Source organism: Saccostrea echinata, unplaced genomic scaffold, assembly GCF_033153115.1.
Source record: "Saccostrea echinata isolate AGI-Se365-2 ecotype Australia unplaced genomic scaffold, CSIRO_AGI_Sech_v1 ptg000040l, whole genome shotgun sequence".
Classification (NCBI taxonomy): Eukaryota; Metazoa; Mollusca; class Bivalvia; order Ostreida; family Ostreidae; genus Saccostrea; species Saccostrea echinata.
The window spans coordinates 6,937,973-6,957,883 of record NW_026889789.1 but is presented as its reverse complement, the minus strand read 5'-3'; the positions used below and the strand labels follow the sequence as shown (position 1 = coordinate 6,957,883).

At 34.1% G+C, this 19,911-nt stretch overlaps 2 protein-coding genes and 2 pseudogenes across 2 annotated transcripts; 2 read left to right on the top strand and 2 right to left on the bottom strand.

Moving 5' to 3' along the window:
* LOC133200599 (uncharacterized) overlaps positions 1-19,911 on the top strand; it is a 64,203-nt pseudogene that overhangs the window by 12,721 nt on the left and 31,571 nt on the right.
* Positions 1-19,911, bottom strand: part of LOC133200611 (dynein axonemal heavy chain 8-like) — a 123,867-nt pseudogene that overhangs the window by 103,417 nt on the left and 539 nt on the right.
* Positions 4,612-5,971, bottom strand: LOC133200608 (uncharacterized). Its single transcript, XM_061336401.1, has 2 exons — positions 5,659-5,971; positions 4,612-5,340 (listed from the first exon to the last, which is right to left on the bottom strand). The coding sequence occupies exons 1-2, from the start codon at positions 5,944-5,946 to the stop codon at positions 4,612-4,614; spliced, it is 1,017 nt and encodes a 338-aa protein (XP_061192385.1). The 5' UTR covers positions 5,947-5,971.
* LOC133200604 (tripartite motif-containing protein 2-like) lies at positions 12,328-14,043 on the top strand. Its single transcript, XM_061336398.1, has 2 exons — positions 12,328-13,108; positions 13,331-14,043. Exons 1-2 carry the CDS (start codon positions 12,328-12,330, stop codon positions 14,041-14,043), a joined length of 1,494 nt encoding a protein of 497 aa, XP_061192382.1.

The window sequence follows — 19,911 nt, the reverse complement described above, 5'->3', positions numbered from 1 at the left end:
GCCCTTGACCTTTGAGATTGACCTACTTTTCAAAAAAAATTAACAATGCTTATAATTTTGGATCGGCTACGGCTATCATATTTCACAAGTGTATTCTTTGTGACAAGATCTTCCATTGGGTATCATTTATTTTGACCTTTAACTTTTAATTTGACCTATTTTACAAAAACTTTAACATTGGCCATTACTTTTGAACAGTTGGTACTAGGGATTTCATATTTCACATGTGTATTCCTTGTGACAAAATCTTTCTTTAGGTACCAACATTTTTTTATCTCTGACCTCGACCTTTGATTTTGACTTGCATTTGAAAAACATGAGCCTTCGCCATAAGCTGCCATACGAGGGCATCAGTGTTTCACAAACACATCTTGTTTTTCATGCAATATATAGGTTATGTAACTAATCTTTCAGAGAATAGGTCGGACAGTATAAAAAAACACAAAGTTTCAATCTTGAAATTCTTTTTTAAATACGCTTTCGACAAGTATTTCATCTTGCTTTAATCAGAGCTGGTTGAAAATACATCTCGTATATGGAAATGTTCTTTTTCCAATTGTAAGTCAAAAGGCAAGTTTGATGAGATTGGTAGGCGTGGTTTTAAATATTGTGCCGAATATTAGATACATTACTCTTAAGGTAGAAAAATATGTAGGGTGTGACTTGAATTGGCAGGTAAGACAAACGTGCACTGTAAACCTCCAAAGTTTTCAATCCATACATTCCAACAATGCTGCAAAATGCATATTGTGTGCATTTCATCACTGAGAAAATGTTTATTTATTTTTCTTTTGTCATTTATGTCTATCTATTTTTGATGCAAAGAAAATACTCAATTCACAGAAAAGTAGAGCATACTACTAGTATACGATACTCGCATTTGACCTCCAAGATAAGATGCAATATGGTATTTTCAAATTCAATAATAACATATTATTTTATTAAAGAATATTCCTCCCTTTTTTTACTCGTACACATTCCGCACGTTTTAAATATGTGCTTTAAAAATATTGGGAGGGGTGAATATAATTTTGGAGGGGGGTTCCTTTACACAAGCATCTGTATTTGTGAAAATGTTGAAGAATTATCAACATCTGCACATCGTATAATTGAATGTAACTCAATTAATCGTAATGTTTTTTTTTTTAATCTCTCAAGAGATACAGAACAAATCAAGTGCTATACAATATACTTTTTAACCCGATTTCTACCATTTACAATCAACAATTTCTTAGCTATAATCAAGAACATTGTATTTTTAAATCAGATGGAGGTAATAAGTCGTACAAAAAAATTTTCATCAAAATTTCCTATGTTTAAATACTCGATTATAGATCTACAGATATCTCTGCATTGCATGCACGTAGAAAGAACCTTTGACACTTTTGAAGGGTTATGATAAACGATATTTCATCTTACATGTCCTTCAATTTTTATCTGTATTTACATGTATCTTTAACGAAGTGATCTTTAAATATTGATTACCTCATGTCCCGTGGTACTATTCCAAAGTTCATTGACACACTGGCAATGTCATTTATACATGTGAGTCGAAGACAGACACATACATTCCATTGATAATCGAATATTAGTACATATATAAGGGAAGTCAACGAAGGAAAAGATAAAGACATCAAGTTTGTCATATAACTGAGTTCTTTGTGGTCTTAATGTCTGTAGTCAGTAAAACACCCACATTTTTAATACATGTGGCAGACTCGTTTGTTTCGTTTAGTTTAAGTTCACTGGATTAAAAAAATCGACAAATGATTGAAAATAACTCTTGGTAGTTAATGCAAAATTGGTTATTATTCTCAATGTCAAATTTAGAGTTAATTCATCAAGAGTTTTATTTCTATTATGCATTAGTTTATATATATATATATATATATATATATATATATATATATATATATATATATATATATATATATATATATATATATATATATATAAATTCTACTTCTAAGAATCTAAAAATAGGTCAGCGAATGAAAGAACACAAATAACACTTCTCGGATTTCCGACAGATAGTTGAAAGATCTAGTCTTCAATGAACCTAGATATTGTCAATGAGGAACTCCAGCATATCAATTTAGACTAGCTGTGTGTAGAATCAAGATGCTCTTATTTTTTTTTTTATTGACCACTCGTAAGATATGGAGATTTCTTAGTTCCATTTTTATTAAAGAAGCAGTTGCTTATGATATCAAAAAAAATTCCTGTTAAAGAACAAGGTACAGTTTTGGCCAAAATTTGCCCTGTTCAGGAAATCAACCAAAATACTATATAAAATATTGGAATATGTTAATTTTATGAAAAAAGTAATTTTTATCTGATATCTTTTGAAGCGCCTGAAATATACTCCTTTAAAAATGCACACCTGCTGTCTTGACGTTCGCCCATTTTATAAAGACAATAACTTACGTTATGAAACATTACAATACGAGGGTTGCTGGGATATAATTGAGAATTTACTTTTTCTCCATAAAAGAAAGAGATCATTTCATGAAAATTCTTTATCAAGAAGAAATAAAATAAATGTGCAAAATTTCTAGTTCATATGATTATTAGATAAGCTCCGATGATATTATAAACTTGAATATGTCCACTGAACTGGGGCAGCATGGCTACGTCATTTTAACGTCACGTCAGCCTTAGATTATTTTCTCGTGTTGAAACGATTGGAAAGCGTTAATTCTTTTTCTGTTATTACTTATAAATGTATAACTTTGTAGAAAACAAACTCTCTCTTTTCTTAGTCAATTCTTTGAAAAATAAAATGTGTGTTGCCACAATTGAAAATTACATGAAATGTCATGTACACTTTGACTATCGTGCAGTACCGACTTTTGCACCGCTGGTCAACGTTTTTTAGTCCCTAATAATTGATGGTCATCTAGCGCCTTTGGTTTCACTCTAATTGAATAATTTGTGAGGAAAAAATATACAAATGAAAAAATGAAATGTTTCTTCGCATCATTATTGTTTTAGCAGGTAGTTTAGTCTAGACAATAGTTCTCCACATGGCTACATAAATTTTTGTATACTCGCTCCTCCGCATTGACGTCATAATCCATTTTGCTGTCGTTTTCAGATTTCTATTTACACGTAGTAAATATTAATTATGATTGTTGTATTTCTAGTCTAAATTCCATCAAAATTGCATAAAATAGAGTCAAAATAAAATTGAAAAATTACATACATAATTTAAAAAAAATTCCCATTCTGGTCCACGAAACTACGTACGTAGTAGTTATCGATTTTCATTATCTGATTTCATGACTGCGCCGGGTACCCCCACCATTGACTCATTCATATACCACAGAAAAGAAAAAAGACAAAATATTTCTGAAATATTTCTTGCTTTTATTTTTTATGTATGTTTAGAGAAAATGCCAATTTTCACCAAAATACTTTCATTATAGAGAGGATAATATACACAATCTCCCAATAATTCCAGAAGATCCCTAGTATACTACAAATTCCGTAGGTCAAGACCTCGTTATTTGTATTCTAAATTACTATACCTCCCCCCCCCCCCCTCCCATACTATCACACACAAAATTAAAATCAAAGTAAGGGTTTTTACCATCCCACCTAAACCAACAAGAAATATTCCCATTTCTTAAATTTCTATGACTGATAAAAAAAGGGGGAGGGCTTCCTCCTTTAAGTGAAAGAGGGAAATTGTTTGACATTTCTCCGATACCTGCGAAATGGTGTTTGATGTTATTTCTGTCACTCCTTGGACCCGTTTTACAAAAGAACTTACGACTAAGACCGAAAACTTAAATTGGTTGTAAAATTTTGCAATATAAATGATTTTGTTTAAAATTGCTAGCGTAAAAATATCTTACTACATTCCTTTCAAAAAGATTAAAACCATTTTTAATATAATGTAATATAAAAAGTTAGAAGCAGAATTAAATTTTGGTCTTAGTTGTAAGTTCTTTCGTAAGGCCCCTTGCCTTTGATTTCACCCCCTTCCTGAAATGAAATACCCTTTTTGTATGTTTGGTGATTGATTTAACAACCACCCTTTCTTTGTTTTCTTCTGTTTTAAGGAACAAATACTGCAAAATCACAGGATCCTGTGCGACTTAATTGTATTTTCAGAGATAACAGTAATTACAATAAAAATAGTAGAAAGTCAGCAACAAAACATAAACGAGAGACCTACTGTAGCTGATTCTAAGTAAGGAAATTTCACTTTCCTAAAATTCTATTTCGAGATGAAGAATTTAAAAGTTATGCATCTGGCCAACATCGAATTATTTTAGGATTTAAGACACATCTCTCGTTATGGAAAAAATATGTATTTTAAGAGAAATAAAGGAAGTTTCTGCACTTTTTTGGAAATCATCAAATATTTGCACCTGTGTTAATTATTTCGCTAATCATTATGAATATAATTGTTATATTTGTAAACATAATAGTAAAAATTACTATGAAATAAATAAGAAATTGTTCAGCATAACTTGTAAACATACATTTACATGTTCAGACACATCTCTCGTACTAATACCGAATGACATTATATTAAATGACATTGGAGAGAATGACATTGGAGAGAAGAAAATAAAACGTTTTAAAAGCAATTGAGTTCTTTCACTCTTCAACATCACTGTCCTCATCACTGTCTGATTCATCGATAATTTCGGGTAGATCTGATGCATCATTAACAGAGGTGCTCCAATTCCTGACACCTTTCACAGAATCGACTTCATGTCTCGCGTGCGCAAGAAACCACACGACACTGGTGATGTGGCCACACATTCCGACTACTCTGCTCCCCGCCTTACACTTACAAAACCAACCATCAATCACACCATCATTATAACTTATCCAGCACTGATAATTTCTAGCCGATATATGTCTACTCTGGATTTTAGCGGATAGTATTCCCTGTATATCATCGCTTACTAAAATCTCGTATTTACCTTCGATGTCCGTGTGTTCGTGTGTATATGATCGAGCCATACGAAGTTGGTATACCCCCAAAGTTAGCTCTCTTATACCATTTTCGTCATATTTTGGGAAATCTGGCGCACACTGTTCGGCGTCAACCTTTACCCAACGAACTGGCCTCTTGTCCAAACCCTCTTCCTCCACACGTTTCTGTAGTGCATTTTCTTTTCGGGAGAGATGAAGCATTTTTGCAGCAATTGACTGATCATCGGATGTGGTAGTGCACAGTGGTGGCCGATACCTATTACAAATGGCTGATACAATTCTGATATAATCCCCGATGAATGGTATCTGGGTGTTAGGTAGGGTCTTCTCCAGGTATTTCCATTGTTTCAGTCGAGCATTAGCAGCTTCCACAACCCATCTTACCTATGAATGAAAGCATATACATATAATCACAAAATAAAATATGGTTTCAGGTACATGAAGCAGTGCTAGAGGAATACACGTTTTTGTTAAAAATAGCAGGGGGGGGGGGGGGATGGGATCGTCGACAACATCTAACATCAGTTTAAACCGATGTACATATAATAAAATTTCAGTTCTGTTATAAAAATGTTTTGATCTTTTTTTCTTTCTTTTTTTAATTTCATTTTATTTATTTATTTATTTATTTATTTTTTGGTGGTGGTGGTGGGGGGGGGGGGGTATGTTATTGCTGTAATAATTAATATTTGATTCATCTACCTTTGTAACCACTCTAGAAATATTTGAATCATGGGTTGTCAGTTGTTTATCTCCCCTCTGTATGAATGACGGCATTTCCATTTGGATACCAAGATCTTCCAACACATCTCCAGTGTCCCTGAATCCCCTATCCACAACAAACACGTCATCCTCTTTTAACCAGGATTTCATTTCTTCAGTGTTGTGTAGAATCATGTGTTTTAGAATGCTAGCATCGTTATTTTTTGAATCCGCTAGATAGGGTCCAAGAACGGAAATTATGTAACCCGTAGTAGTTACAACCATCATGGGTTTAACGAGGGGCCTATGTTTGTGCATGCTGTAAGACCTTCTGGCAAAGGCGAAGTTAGAACTTTTCTGGATATACCAGGTTCCATCTAGAACTAATATTGCCGGATCTGCCGTAGCACTGTTCGTGAAAAGATCTCTAGCAAGTTGGCGGGTGTGGTTCTCAATCACTGCCTCCCGCGTGATGTGCTGAAAACCCAGATTTTGTGGTACAAAATCTGTCATCAGTGCTTTTCTTCCTGATTTAATAGCTCGTCTTATCTGTATAAAAGAATAAATGTGAAGTGATCCTTTTCACAAAATATCTAACGACTATGTATATACATATTATTTAACATATTTAGTTTATAAATAGAATAATGACTGCTTTTGCATAAAACAATAGATACAAAATTATGTAAAAACCTGATGCTTCGTCATGTTGAATAATACGCCCAGCAATTTGTTTGACATTGCTGTACGCAGTTTCACCAGGAGAATGGCAATGCATGTCCTCTTACTTCTTACTTTTGTTGAGTTGATACTGGTCACCGTTGACACAACATCTTCGAATTCACGACGAGTAAGTCCAGTTAGAATCTTGTAGTCGTCATCATCCATGTTGCCCTCATCATCAAAATCGAGCCTGGAATTGCGGAAAGCTATTTCCCGTAAGTCTTGAATGATGTTATATACTGCGGTTCTATTCAACATTACACCCTCACTGGTTTTAATATTTTCTATAGCTTTCTCCGAAAGCTTTCCATTTATTAAGTGACCTGTACAACACCTTGCTCCTGACGGAATTATGATTTCTCCTATGATAAGTACATGCAGGCGAGCTTGATTTGAAAGCGAAATAAGTTTAGGTCCTGGCTTTTTGCACACAAAACAATATCCATGACTTTTTGTTGAAGATGAGAAAGGTAATGCAACAGATGGCGGACTTGATATTTCTGTCAATTTAGTGCGTTTGGGAGATGTAAAAGATGGATCATTAGCCTCATCCTTATCACTTACAGGAATTGTACAAACCTCCCTTTTTCGAGAAATGTTTCGGCATTTATGACGGCACTTGTTGCACAGTACGTCTGATTCTGTTGCACCAACTGCAAATTTTTTTGACAGAATGTTTATATATCCCGACTGTACTGGACGACGTTCTTGTGGAGGTGGTCTTCCTCGACACAAAACACACGAATAATGTCTCCTATCCATTCTGAAAAAAATGATCATGTATAATTATTTTCAGATATGTTACATATAGTGTAAAAAAAGTGTATTTTCTTCATCAAATACATAGTACATGTAACATGACATAGTAAGGAAAAAAAAAAAAACACGCATGGCGGATTCGAACCCACACCCTTATTACCGTACCATATCGTGTCGTACAATATTCGATACGGACTATTCACTACCTATATGCGAGCACGTTATTTAAGACCTACAAATGTATACAAACTCAAAATAAAGTAACAAGCTGAGTTTGAAACAGACAATATTCAATAAATATGCCGTCTAAATACTAGTTTTCTTTTTTATTATGCATGTATGTATTGTAAAGATTAAAAATAACACTAGGCTATCTAGCCATGGCGTCAAAGGTCCCGAAAGCTTATACAGCTGTTGTCACCGGTACTTGCAGACGATGTAAATATTAGAATGGCTAGCCTAATAATTTTTGCTAAAACATACAATATTTTTAATGTAAAAAATTAAATCATTATCTAAGTTTCAAGATTCAGTTCGTAACATTTCTCCCTCTTAGCTTTCATCTGTTCACAAGGCTTTATCCGCCGTGTACGCGTGTGACGTACAATCGTCGGTTAAATAGTTGATCATATTCATGAAAACTGCACATATAAAAATTTTCACTCATAGAAGTGATATGTATATACAATTTTTTCTCACCCGTAAGATCTTGATGTCGGTAAACCAGAATCCTGGTACATCTACTTCTGTTTACATTAACCCATGGTAACGAAAATGACGTCATTCAAACGACGAGATGAAAATTCCGGATAATTTATATATGTTATTCAAAAAAAAAAAAGAATACAGTTTGCCAAGACACTATTATAAGCTTTACTGAGCACTTAAATGATATACTGCTTTCAACTATCTTGAAATCACCGTACTGAGGTTATAATTCGAGAGTTTATAACATCTACTACCGACATGGCAACCGTAATGATTAGAAATTGATCGAACTAATTTTTAAGATTTTACCATGTCCACAGTCCTCGCCCACGATGAAATTAAGACTGAATATGGATTTACACTTCATATTCATTCTGTCAAAATTTAATCGTGGGCGATCACTGTGGAGGTATTGAATTTTGACTTTTACTGGCTATTTTTTGTACAAATAATGGCAAATGAGCCAAGGATATTATCTTTTTGACAGTGCATATTGCGCATGCGTACTAGTGGGTTTTTTTAAATATATGTTTTGGTGTCTATGAGGGTTACTTTATTAAATAACAAAAAAGAAAGAGTTAAATAAACATATTCAATTTTTGGGAAAATCACCAGGCAAACTTTGGCTAAAACTGTACCTTGTTCTTTGTCGGATTTTTTTTTTTTATAATTTTAGGAGAATTTAACATTTCGCACACGATTCACCCTTCACTCTAGCTCAGTCGGCAGAGCTCTCGGTCCGTAACCGGGAGGTTGTGAGTTCGAATCTCGGCCGCGACTGACCTAAGCCGATAAAAAATGGGTAGCAACTGTTCCTTCGCCATGCGCTCGGCACATTGAAGTGAAAGTTGCGGGTCCTTCGGATGAGACCTTAAAAACCGAGGCCCCGTGTCACGATAGGCGTTGGCACGATAAACATCCCTCACTGCTCAATGGCCCTAAGTGCCGAGTAAAGGTCAAAATTTGAAGCCCTTTACCGGTATATGGTGACGTCTCTATATGAGTGAAAAATTCTCGAATGGAACGTAAAATTACATATAATCAATCAATCAATCACACATTTACTTCCTTGAATATGTTATTGCGCGCGCACTTTTAAGTTTCTACTTCACAGCAGTTATTTTTTTGTGAGGAGTGAAGATAGGAGCTTAGCGAACATTTCCTGGTCTCTGTGATGTACCTTTGTTTGTAACTATATGAAATTTAGAAATCCAGTATAGGTACGGTAACTCAAATTTACTTCTGTTGACTGGAATGTTAAGTGATAAGTGTTAAATACTGAAGTGTGATTTTGAAGAGTTTTATCGAAATGCCAAAATAATATCTTTATGCCCCAATTATCAAAGATTCTGGGGCATATAGTTTATGCTCCTTCCATCTGTCTGCCTGTCTGTTTATCTGTTTATGTGTTTGTCCGCAAAAAAAGGTAAACCTCGGCCATAACTTTTGATTGGTTGGATCTATGGCTTTTATATTTCACATGTGTAATTCTTGCCAATTCTTTGACCTTTTTTACCTTGGTGTTTGAACCACTTTTGCAAATTTTTACCAAACTTTAACTTGGACATAACTTTTTAACGATTGGTGCTGTGGCTGTTATAATTCACATGTGTATTCCTCGGGCCAGAACCTTCTTTAGGCATCAACAGTTTTGACCCATTGCCCTTGACCTTTGAGATTGACCTACTTTTGAAAAAAAAAATAACAATGCTTATAATTTTGGATCGGCTACGGCTATCATATTTCACAAGTGTATTCTTTGTGACAAGATCTTCCATTGGGTATCATTTATTTTGACCTTTAACTTTTAATTTGCCCTATTTTACAAAAGTTTTAACATTGGCCATTACTTTTGAACAGTTGGTACTAGGGATTTCATATTTCACATGTGTATTCCTTGTGACAAAATCTTTCTTTAGGTACCAACATTTTTTATCTCTGATCTCGACCTTTGATTTTGACTTGCATTTGAAAAACTTGAGCCTTCGCCATAAGCTGCCATACGGGGGCATCAGTGTTTCACAAACACGTCTTGTTTTTCATGCAATATATAGGTTACGTAACTAATCTTTCAGAGAATAGGTCGGACAGTATAAAAAGACACAAAGTTTCAATCTTGAAATTCTTTTTTAAATACGCTTTCGACAAGTATTTCATCTTGCTTTAATCAGAGCTGGTTAAAAATACATCTCGTATATGGAAATGTTCTTTTTCCAATTGTAAGTCAAAAGGCAAGTTTGATGAGATTGGTAGGCGTGGTTTTAAATATTGTGCCGAATATTAAATACATTACTCTTAGGGTAGAAAAAATATGTAGGGTGTGATTCTAATTGGCAGGTAAGACAAACGTGCACTGTAAACCTTCAAAGTTTTCAATCCATACATTCCAACAATGCTGCAAAATGCATATTGTGAACATTTCATCACTGAGAAAATGTTATTTATTTTTCTTTTGTCATTTATGTCTATTTATTTTTGATGCAAAGAAGATACTCAATTGACAGAAAAGTAGAACATACTAGTAGTATACGATACTCGCATTTGACCTCCAAGATAAGATGCAATATGGTATTTTTAAATTCAATAATAACATATTATTTTGATAAAGAATATTCTTTCCTTTTTTTAATCGTACACATTCCGCACGTTTTAAATATGTGCTTAAAAAATATTGGAAGGGGTGAATAAAATTCTGGAGGGGGATCCTTTACACAAGCATCTGTATTTGTGAAAATGTTGAAGAATTATCAACATCTGTACATCATATAATTGAATGAAACTCAATTAATCGTAATGTTTTTTTTAATCTCTCAAGAGATACAGAACAAATCAAGTGCTATACAATATACTTTTTAACCCGATTTCTACCATTTACAAATCAAAAATTTCTTAGCTATAATCAAGAACATTGTATTTTTAAAACAGATTGAGGTAATAAGTTTTACAAAAAACAATTTCATCAAAATTTCCTATGTTTAAATACTCGATTATAGATCTACAGATATCTCTGCATTGCATGTACGTAGAAAGAACCTTTGACACTTTTGAAGGGTTATGATAAACGATATTTCATCTTAGAAGTCTTTCAATTATAATCTGTATTTATCTTCAACAAAGTGATCTTTAAATATTGATCATCTTAAGTCCCATGGTACTATTGCAAAGTTCATTGACACACTGGCAATGTCATTTATACATGTAAGTCCAAGAAAGACACAGTAAGTAATTAATTCTTCAATCCTTAGATTTAAACCCATTACGTAAATTTGAGCTGTGTTATATAATTTTTTTTTCCAGCTGAATGCCCGCACTATAAAACTATTCTGACAAGTCTTATACTATTTTAAGTAAAAACCGAATTATGGCCTTTAATTCAAACAAGACGTGTAATTGTTGGTTCAAAGGGGGATGAAAGCTCAAGTAGGCTTTTCTGATCATCCGCTAACCGTCGTCCGTCCGTCCGTCCGTTTGTAAACTCTTCACATTTTCAATTTCTCTAGAACCAATGGGTCAATTTTTATGGGATTTTATATTGTTGGGCCAAACATCCTTCCAAGAGTGGGTTATTAAAAAATATTCCCAAGAACCAATGAACTAAAAGAGTTGAAACGTACGTGAAAGCTTTCTGAAGTAGTGTACATCCTAACATGTCTTAATTGTTAAAATTATGGCCCCTCGGGGGTAGAGTGCAGCCACAATAGGGAATCAAAGTTTTACATTGAAATACATAGGAAAAAATCACTACACCAGAAGAGCTGAAACTTATGTGGAAGCTTTTTGAGGTAGTGAAGATTGTAAATTATTCAAATCATTCCTCTGGAGTAGGGTGGGGCCACAATAGAGGATCGATATTTTACACTGAAATATATAGGAGAAATGTTCTTCTCAAGAACCACTGGACCAGAAAAGCTTAAATTTAGGCGAAAGCTTCCTTAGGTAGATTGTAAATTATTCAGATCAAGGTTCCCTTGGGACAGGGAGAAGCCATAGTAGGGAATCAAAGTTCTACGTTGAAATCTATAGGAAAATCCTAAACAACCTTCTTTTTAGTACTGCTGGATCAGAGAAGCTGAAACTTAAGTGGTATCCTCCGAAGGTAGTGAAGATTGATAATAGGTACCCGGGGGTATAGGGTGGACCAAAAATAGGGATTACATTGGGAAAAATCTTTAAAACCCCTCTACTCAAGAACAGCAAACCTTTGATAAAATATATTAATATGGAAGCATCCTCTAGTAGTGTAGATTCTTTTTGTTCAAATTACAGCTCATGTGTACAGGGCGAGGCACCAAAAGTTGATCAAAATTTTACATAGGAATACATGTACATAGGGGAAAAATCTGATGTAGAACAAATTGACTCAGGTGAGCGTTGTGGCCCGTGGCCTCTTGTTTTGTTTTTAATATTGCATATTACTGTACTAATAAAGAAGAAAAATAATTACTCTTCATATTTATTTTTGATATTTTGATTTTTTAGATGGCACAACCCAAAATGAATATGCCCCGAACAGCCCAACATTTTTTAGAGTGTGGCATTCAAGAATGTGAGAGAAACTGTGAATTCTATTGCAACTCCTGTCATCACAAATTGTGCAAACAATGTAGAGATGAACATCTGAAAAGTCCAGAAAACAAGAAGCATGAAGTGGTGCTTTACCAGCAGCGTAAAGGAAAACTTGTTGAGAAATGCAAGATCCACCCCACTAAAGATGTGGACATGTTTTGTGAAGAATGCCAAGTTCCATTATGCTCTAAATGCGCTACAAAAATACACCAAAAGCATACATTTATTGATCTTGAAGTAACCTATGCAGAGAAAATTGTGCGCTGCCAAGAGGAAATGTCCAGAATTCACGATTATTTTCTCCCCACTTCACATGCTTTACATAAAAAAAATACAGAAGAGTTCTTACAAATCAAAACAATGATGGACAACATCAGAACATCCATGAAGACTGAAGGTGAGTCCCTGAAAAGTCTGGTGGACACAGTTGTATCTGAGAGCATAAAACAGCTAGACCAGATGGAGAAATCCCTATTAGAAGATTTAAAAACTCAAGACAAGACATTGGATGATTACATCACTTACCTTAATAACCTTGTCAAAGAGCTCCACAGATGCCTGTACTCTACAGAACCCCAAAAAATAATATATGCAAAGAAGACGATTATCCGATCCATACCAGAGACAACAAAACCAGTCACACCAGAATTTACTGCTGGTCAATACAGCAAAAGCGATGTTGCCGAATTACTTGGTAAAATAAATGTCCCCTGTGATAAGACCGAGAAGAGCGAAAAAAGACCGAAACAGAATGTTTACAACAGAGCAAAGATACCTTCATACGAACAGATGAAAGAAGATCGAAAGAAATCTGTCAAGAAACAAACAATGTCTCTATCTGCCTCTGTCACTGAGGTAAGTGACTTCAATGTATCGAGTGTTAATGAAATATACCATACATCACTAGATCAATCAGACAGAATCTGGATCAGTGACAATGACGGTAATTTTGTCCAAACAGATCTACAGGGGAATGAGTTACAGAAGATTATAATCAGAGGTGGATATGACGGTTATCACACAGTCACACAGGACGGGATTCTGATCTTTGCAGATAGAACAAAAAAAGTTATAATTAGGGTCACGCAGAATGGCAATTGCACTGAATTCATTGAAACAGGGAACTGGGAACCATTCAGCATACATTCCTCCCACATCAACGGGGACTTACTTGTAGGGATGTGGAAAGATAAACAGGCTAAAGTCACCAGGTACAACAAGACAGGAAAACAACTTCAGAACGTACAGAAGGGCAACGAAGAACGGGGACTGTATAGTGTACCACATTACATAACAGAAAACACGAATGGAGATATCTGCACAGCAGATTATAATGAAGGAATAGTGGTGGTGAATAAATCTGGACAACACAGATTTTCCTACACCGGTCAGAAGTTAAAGTTTCGTCCCTTTGGAATATGTACTGATGTCCTCGGTCACATCCTGGTGTGTGATAGCAATAGTGAAACTGTTCATCTCCTTGATCAGGACGGTCAGTTCTTGCATCTATTACTCACACGACAGCAAGGGGTAGACCGTCCCCGTAGTCTGTGTGTGGATAATAAAAACAATCTCTACATTGGGCAACGGGATTCCAAAACACTGACAGTGTACAAATATCTTCAGTGAATGGCGTTTTTCAGAATGGAAGAAATTGAATCGATTTTGTTCTATTATACACTCACTGTCCATGCATGCACTTTATTCAATCTAAATTAATCGCATGAATTGAATCATAATAAACGTTACTTATCATTACTTTGCACCAAATTCATAGTTTTGAATCTTTCAAGCATAAACAATTCCTCATTTAAACTCATTATAAATCTTGCTTGTTATTACTGTATACCAAATTACTAATTGTGATATTGCTGCAGGTAATTAACTTGTCTAGAATTCATTGATTATTTTAAAAAAAAAGAACACTAATTTAAAAATTAACATTTAGTGTATTTTCAAGACAAATTTTTAAATATGTGTTAAACATGTTTAAAAATAATTTTTTGTCGGTCATTTTGTTGATTAGGGGACAGTTTTTGCCTATGCCTATGAGAATTTGTACGCCATTTGTATGCCATGATATATAATGTTGGATATTCTACTTGACTTTAAAGTCTCAAACTTGCTGCAGAAGAGGAAATTGATTTGAGACAGAAAACTTTAATTAAATGTCATAGGCAACAACTTTTTCAGTTTTCTTTTAAAAATGTTTTTTACTATTCCTAACAATCAAATTGAATTCAAATTACCATACCTCTACTGGATTTCAAAGCTCCATAAAAATCTTTACAAACAAAGATACATCTCGAGTTTTTCAGAATGGAAGAAATTGAATCGATTTTTGTTCTATTATACACTCACTATTCAAACATGCACTTTATTCAACTAATACAGAGGCCTCTCCAGAGAAATTGTAGAGGCCCATAGGAAGCAATATCAGTTTGTTTGTTTTTTTTTGGGGGGGGGGGTCAAACATTTAATTGGGGGAAGCTGGAACTGTCAAGCGAAAACTACTTTACAAGCAAAAGAAAGTCTTCAGACGTTATTACTGAGGGGAGCACGCATTAGCTAGCTATGTTTTCTATAGTATACTAGATGTAGGAAAATAATTGGGAGAGGTTAGCCATGCACCCCGTTTTCTACGGGAACGTGTACAGCTAAATTAAGGAATGAAAACAGTAGGCAATTCCTATTAAAGGAAAAAAAGTTTGGATATCAATTGCAAAATAAAATACAGTTTAAATTGATATGAAATTACAATATCTATAATTTAAAATCAGAGGCATATTTCAAAAATGAAAAGGGGGGACTCCCTGACATTTCTGTTCAAGAGGATTTAAATACTGTAATTAAAGATTAGTTTAATTGTTTTAAAGAATCCCTTGAGCACGAATCTTTAAATAGAAATTTTACTTAAATGTCATTTTAATAGTTTATCTCTTTCAAGGTTATATTGCAATACTTGAGCACATAGTAGATAGGATATATGAGAGACGATCCATCGGGTCTAACTCTTACTTCTAGGAAGTCGCTAAAAGAATGAGAGAGTCGATTTTAACACCGGGTGTATACGACAGTTTTTCGATTCAAAAGGTATTTCACGGTTACTGTGGAATCATTTAAATTTGTGGGGGTCAATGTTCGTGGGCAAGCAAAATTTTATTGGTTCGTGGGGATGTAATTTCGTGGGCAGCTCGTTTATTTGGCAGATTTAATTAATCAGTACGTTGACAAAAAATGTTCGTGGGGATGTAAATTCGTGGGTAAGGGTTACCCACGAAATCCATGAACATTGATCCCCCACGAACAATGATGATTCCACAGTAACTCATATTTGCACAAATGCTATACCGCACAGAAAAAAAATAAAGTAGATAATTTGATCTTCCATCTATAAATATTTAATATGCAAGCTGTGTAATGCAAAAAAAATTTACGCAGAAGAATACTATATTTTGTTTACTTCGAACCTACAGTATTTTGTGACTCCCCTTTTTAATCGTTATCCCTCTTTTGAAACTAAAAATCTCCACCGTGCATTTTTGGGGTTAACATGCCCTATTATACCTCTACTGATTTTTTCCCTATATAACATTAGATCGTTAGATGTGACTAATTCCCTAGAAATCGTTATAAATGGACTAATCCCCGTGCGTTATTCAAGTGAGTTAATCCCTGCTTCGAAAGCTAATCCTCTAGATTTTACTTTTACATTGGTATGATATGTGAATGGACTAATCCCCGTGTGTTAGTTCAGTGAGCTAATCCCTGCTTTGAAATCACGCTATCTGAATCCTCTAAAGAATGAAGGCGTGTAAGGCGCGGACAATCCCCCGCTCTGAAAGAAGATATTTTTCAATTCTAAAAGTTCATGAAAAGTTATATATTTTTAACAAATTACATCGTCAATATAATCTTTAACACTTTGCTTGCTATATTTTGTTGAATAAATTATTGACAAATAATTTATTTTTACTAATGTTTTAAGCTTAAGGTATGTCAGAAAGAAAAAAAAAGCTTCACGCATGATTCGAACTCTATCCAAAGCTCACGGTTAGGCGTAAGACTGAACGCGTTAACCATTACGCTACGAAGTCTGCTTGTCTTGTTGTGTCAGTGTGATTTAAATAAAAGACTTTGTTGAAGCGTAAACGTTTTTCAGAAAATGTTCGATTTTCATATAGAATGAGTTCAGACTCCATTTTTTAAAAAAAAAAAAAAACATGGAATAGATTTTACATTTACTTTTCCGTCATATAAACGTTAATGAAGAATGGAGACTTGACCCATTCATATTCAAAAATCATTTTTATGGCTCCAATAAACCCATTTTCCACTTAATATGCTTAACTGTCAACTTTAAAAACAAATTAATAAGTTAATTATAGTAAATCAAAGTGTCAAAGTTATCACTATAGTAAATCAAAGTTTTCATAGTGATCACTATAGTAAATCAAAGTTTTCATAGTTATCACTTTAGTAAATCAAAGTGTCAAAGTTATCACTATAGTAAATCAAAGTGTCAAAGTTATCATTATAGTAAATCAAAGTTTTCATAGTTATCACTTTAGTAGATCAAAGTGACAAAGTTATCACTATAGTAAATCAAAGTGTAAAAGTTATCACTATAGTTAACTATAGTAAACTATAGTTAACTATAGTATTTTTTTGTTAGGGTGTGGATGATGAGAACAACCTCTATTTGGGACAATTAGACAACACACTGACAGTGTACAAGTATCTCCAGTAAAAAATAAAAATATAGCAGCTATTCCATAACATTTACATATACAGTTATTACATATTTCAATCAAACAACAAAACAAATTGGATCTTGTGCATCAATGATACTGGAAATGAATCGTTTTGAGACACACAATTTAAGGGTGAATTCCTTAATATACTTGTATTAGATATATACTCGTATGTAGAAGTAAATGGTATTGTCATTCAATTTTACCTTGTTAATTATTTAATAGTTTATTAATACGGTATATTATTTACTAATATTTATATATTATTCTACAGGATTTTCTTATCTCTACTTGTTGATCTATATATTTTAGAGCAATATTTATATAGAATATATATATACTGTACATCTAAATATGCTCTTCTGGTTTATTTCCAAACATGCACATTGTCATATATTTGTACCTGTTATGTAATGTACAACACTGTTCACTACATTTATGAAAATAAAGTATTTTCATAACATGACCATGATGTGAATCTTAAGTTGTATGATCCTGGTATTACATGTAATAAACACTATATTATACGATAAACATATATTAAGCAAATCCGTGAAGTGTAAATTCCAGTTGGTTGGGGCGGGAAGAGATATGTGATAGGAGAAGTGAGCATTCACATTTAGAGAGAGAAAAAAAATGTTAAATTTTGTTGAAAACGGAATTGGATGTCAAACTTAACCTATCCCATGTTGTGATCTAGCTCACCCTAATCCATCCATGAATTGAGTAAACTGAAATCTTCATGGGATTATGCTTGTATTTAATTAATTTAACTTAAAGTGTAGCCTTATTGGATGTTTTCGTTGCAGGATTAGAATAGAACATTGTGTTGTTATCATGGTATGTAGAAATCAATTTACAATTTGCTACAGAGGTTGTGGATTATCAGAAGCTATAAAACCTTTGAGCCCACGTAGAGTCCATTTCATGGGCGGGATTCCCTCCTTCTTGATGTCAATTTCCATGATGGGGTCACGCAGTGCTATTCTGGAGGGATAGAGTGGGCACTGGATAGAGGGTTCCTGTAGGGCGGGTTTCTCGTTAATCGGGTAGCACTGTAGATGGAGGACAGGAAGTGGGGCATAACCCTGTCTGGAGGCCTGGTCCTGGAATTCTTTGGTCGTCTTCTCAATGGAACATCCCCAGAGGTGGATACCATGGATGTACACACCCTCTGGTGGAGGCTGAAGCAACTAAAGAAGAAAGCAGAAGTTCTACATCAGAACGCTTTTTTATTTCCCTAATTTTTTTGTATACACAGAAAATTCTCCTGAATATCAAAAATCAACTTCTTTTATCAATGCCATTTAAATTCTTGTTTCACAAACATCTTTATCTGCAGCACAAAGCAGGTTTCCTCTGTAACATTTAGATTTTAACAGAAGCTAAGCATGACAGCTTTAGAAAATATCCCTTAAACCTGAAACAATGAAATTTCCCTTTTTTCCCTAATTTAAAAAAATATTCTTACATGTCCAAAATCTCTGAATGTTGTGTCAGTCTGGAAGGTAAACTGTTCGAAATTGCCTGATCTATCTCCACAGTAACTTTTGATGGCTTCCTTTTTCAGCAAGGCAAGGAAACCTCTAGGATTGAGGAATGCTCCTAACCAATAGGCTGGCATGGCCTTCCTTCCCTGTAACATGCAAAAAAAAATACGATATTTTCAACAAAAATTCAAGTCATGTAGAATTAAAACCAAACAATACCTAATAATTAAGTATTCTTGTTTACTTTGCTGCCTGGATTGAACTAAAAATGGGAGTCAAGAATTTTTTTCCATCACAATGTTTCTCTGTGTTTACTCATCAAATATTTAATCCATTTTCAAAACTTGAAATTTGCAATAAAGAATGAAAAGAGAAAAGTGTAAATTATTTCTAATTCTGAAACAAAAAAGAATTCCGAGAAGGATTTCCACTCCCAAAAGATCCTACCACACCTTCAAGTAAACAATACACACGATGCTAAGGATCTTCTCAAAGTGTTTCCAGCGGTCCTCCAGATCACAGAGCCACTGAGCTGCATTGTAGGTGTAGGGTGGTGCGGTGGTGCCAATCATCTTACACCAGATCCTGGGGATCCTAAGGTGGTAGAGGTCATCGGCGGCAGACAGGTAGTGGTCACTCAGCTGGTCACCCATCACATTGTTCTCAGAGGCGTTCCTTATCAACTGTAATTAACACAAAATACTTCATAAATTTATGAATTATTAAATGTATGAGGTTGTTTAGAAAAGACAGTAGTTGAAACAATGGGGTGTAGTAAACTACTGCAAACAAATAAGGACATTAAACATATGTTCTGTATATCTTAAGGAAGCTCAAAACACTGCACACTAAAGAGTTCTACTTGTAGGGTAGTTTTATGCTTGTAGAGTGATCTACCCTTAGAAGTAAGATAGAAAAAATGGTTATTTACAATTAATTACACAATTTGTAAAAGATTAAAATATTCTCAGCATTATATTAGACCAAGAATAAGTAATTGAATTCATTGTTTCCATTAATTTTTCCCAGTGTAAGTAAACAACCTTGATTTCTGTTCATGAATTGTCCATTGTCTTTGAACATTTTTCCTGTTGAAATAAGGTGGATACGTACCCTATGTTGAAAATGAACTAAATAGTTTCAATATGCATACCTTTTATACGACATATTTTTCTTTAAGTCCAAAAATCACTTTTTGTTAGTGTTTAGAGCTTTCTTAAAAGACAATATGTCAGAGTGAAGGTAATAATGCT

What these genes read in the sequence shown, in the direction of transcription:
- LOC133200608 (XM_061336401.1), bottom strand. Translation starts at nt 5,946, where the DNA reads ATGATGGTTGTAACTACTACGGGTTACATAATTTCCGTTCTTGGACCC. An exon ending in TTTCTAGAGTGGTTACAAAG is followed by an intron (nt 5,341 to 5,658) that starts GTAGATGAATCA and finishes TTTCATTCATAG; the next exon opens with GTAAGATGGGTTGTGGAAGC.
- LOC133200604 (XM_061336398.1), top strand. Translation starts at nt 12,328, where the DNA reads ATGGCACAACCCAAAATGAATATGCCCCGAACAGCCCAACATTTTTTA. An exon ending in CGATGTTGCCGAATTACTTG is followed by an intron (nt 13,109 to 13,330) that starts GTAAAATAAATG and finishes TAGATCAATCAG; the next exon opens with ACAGAATCTGGATCAGTGAC.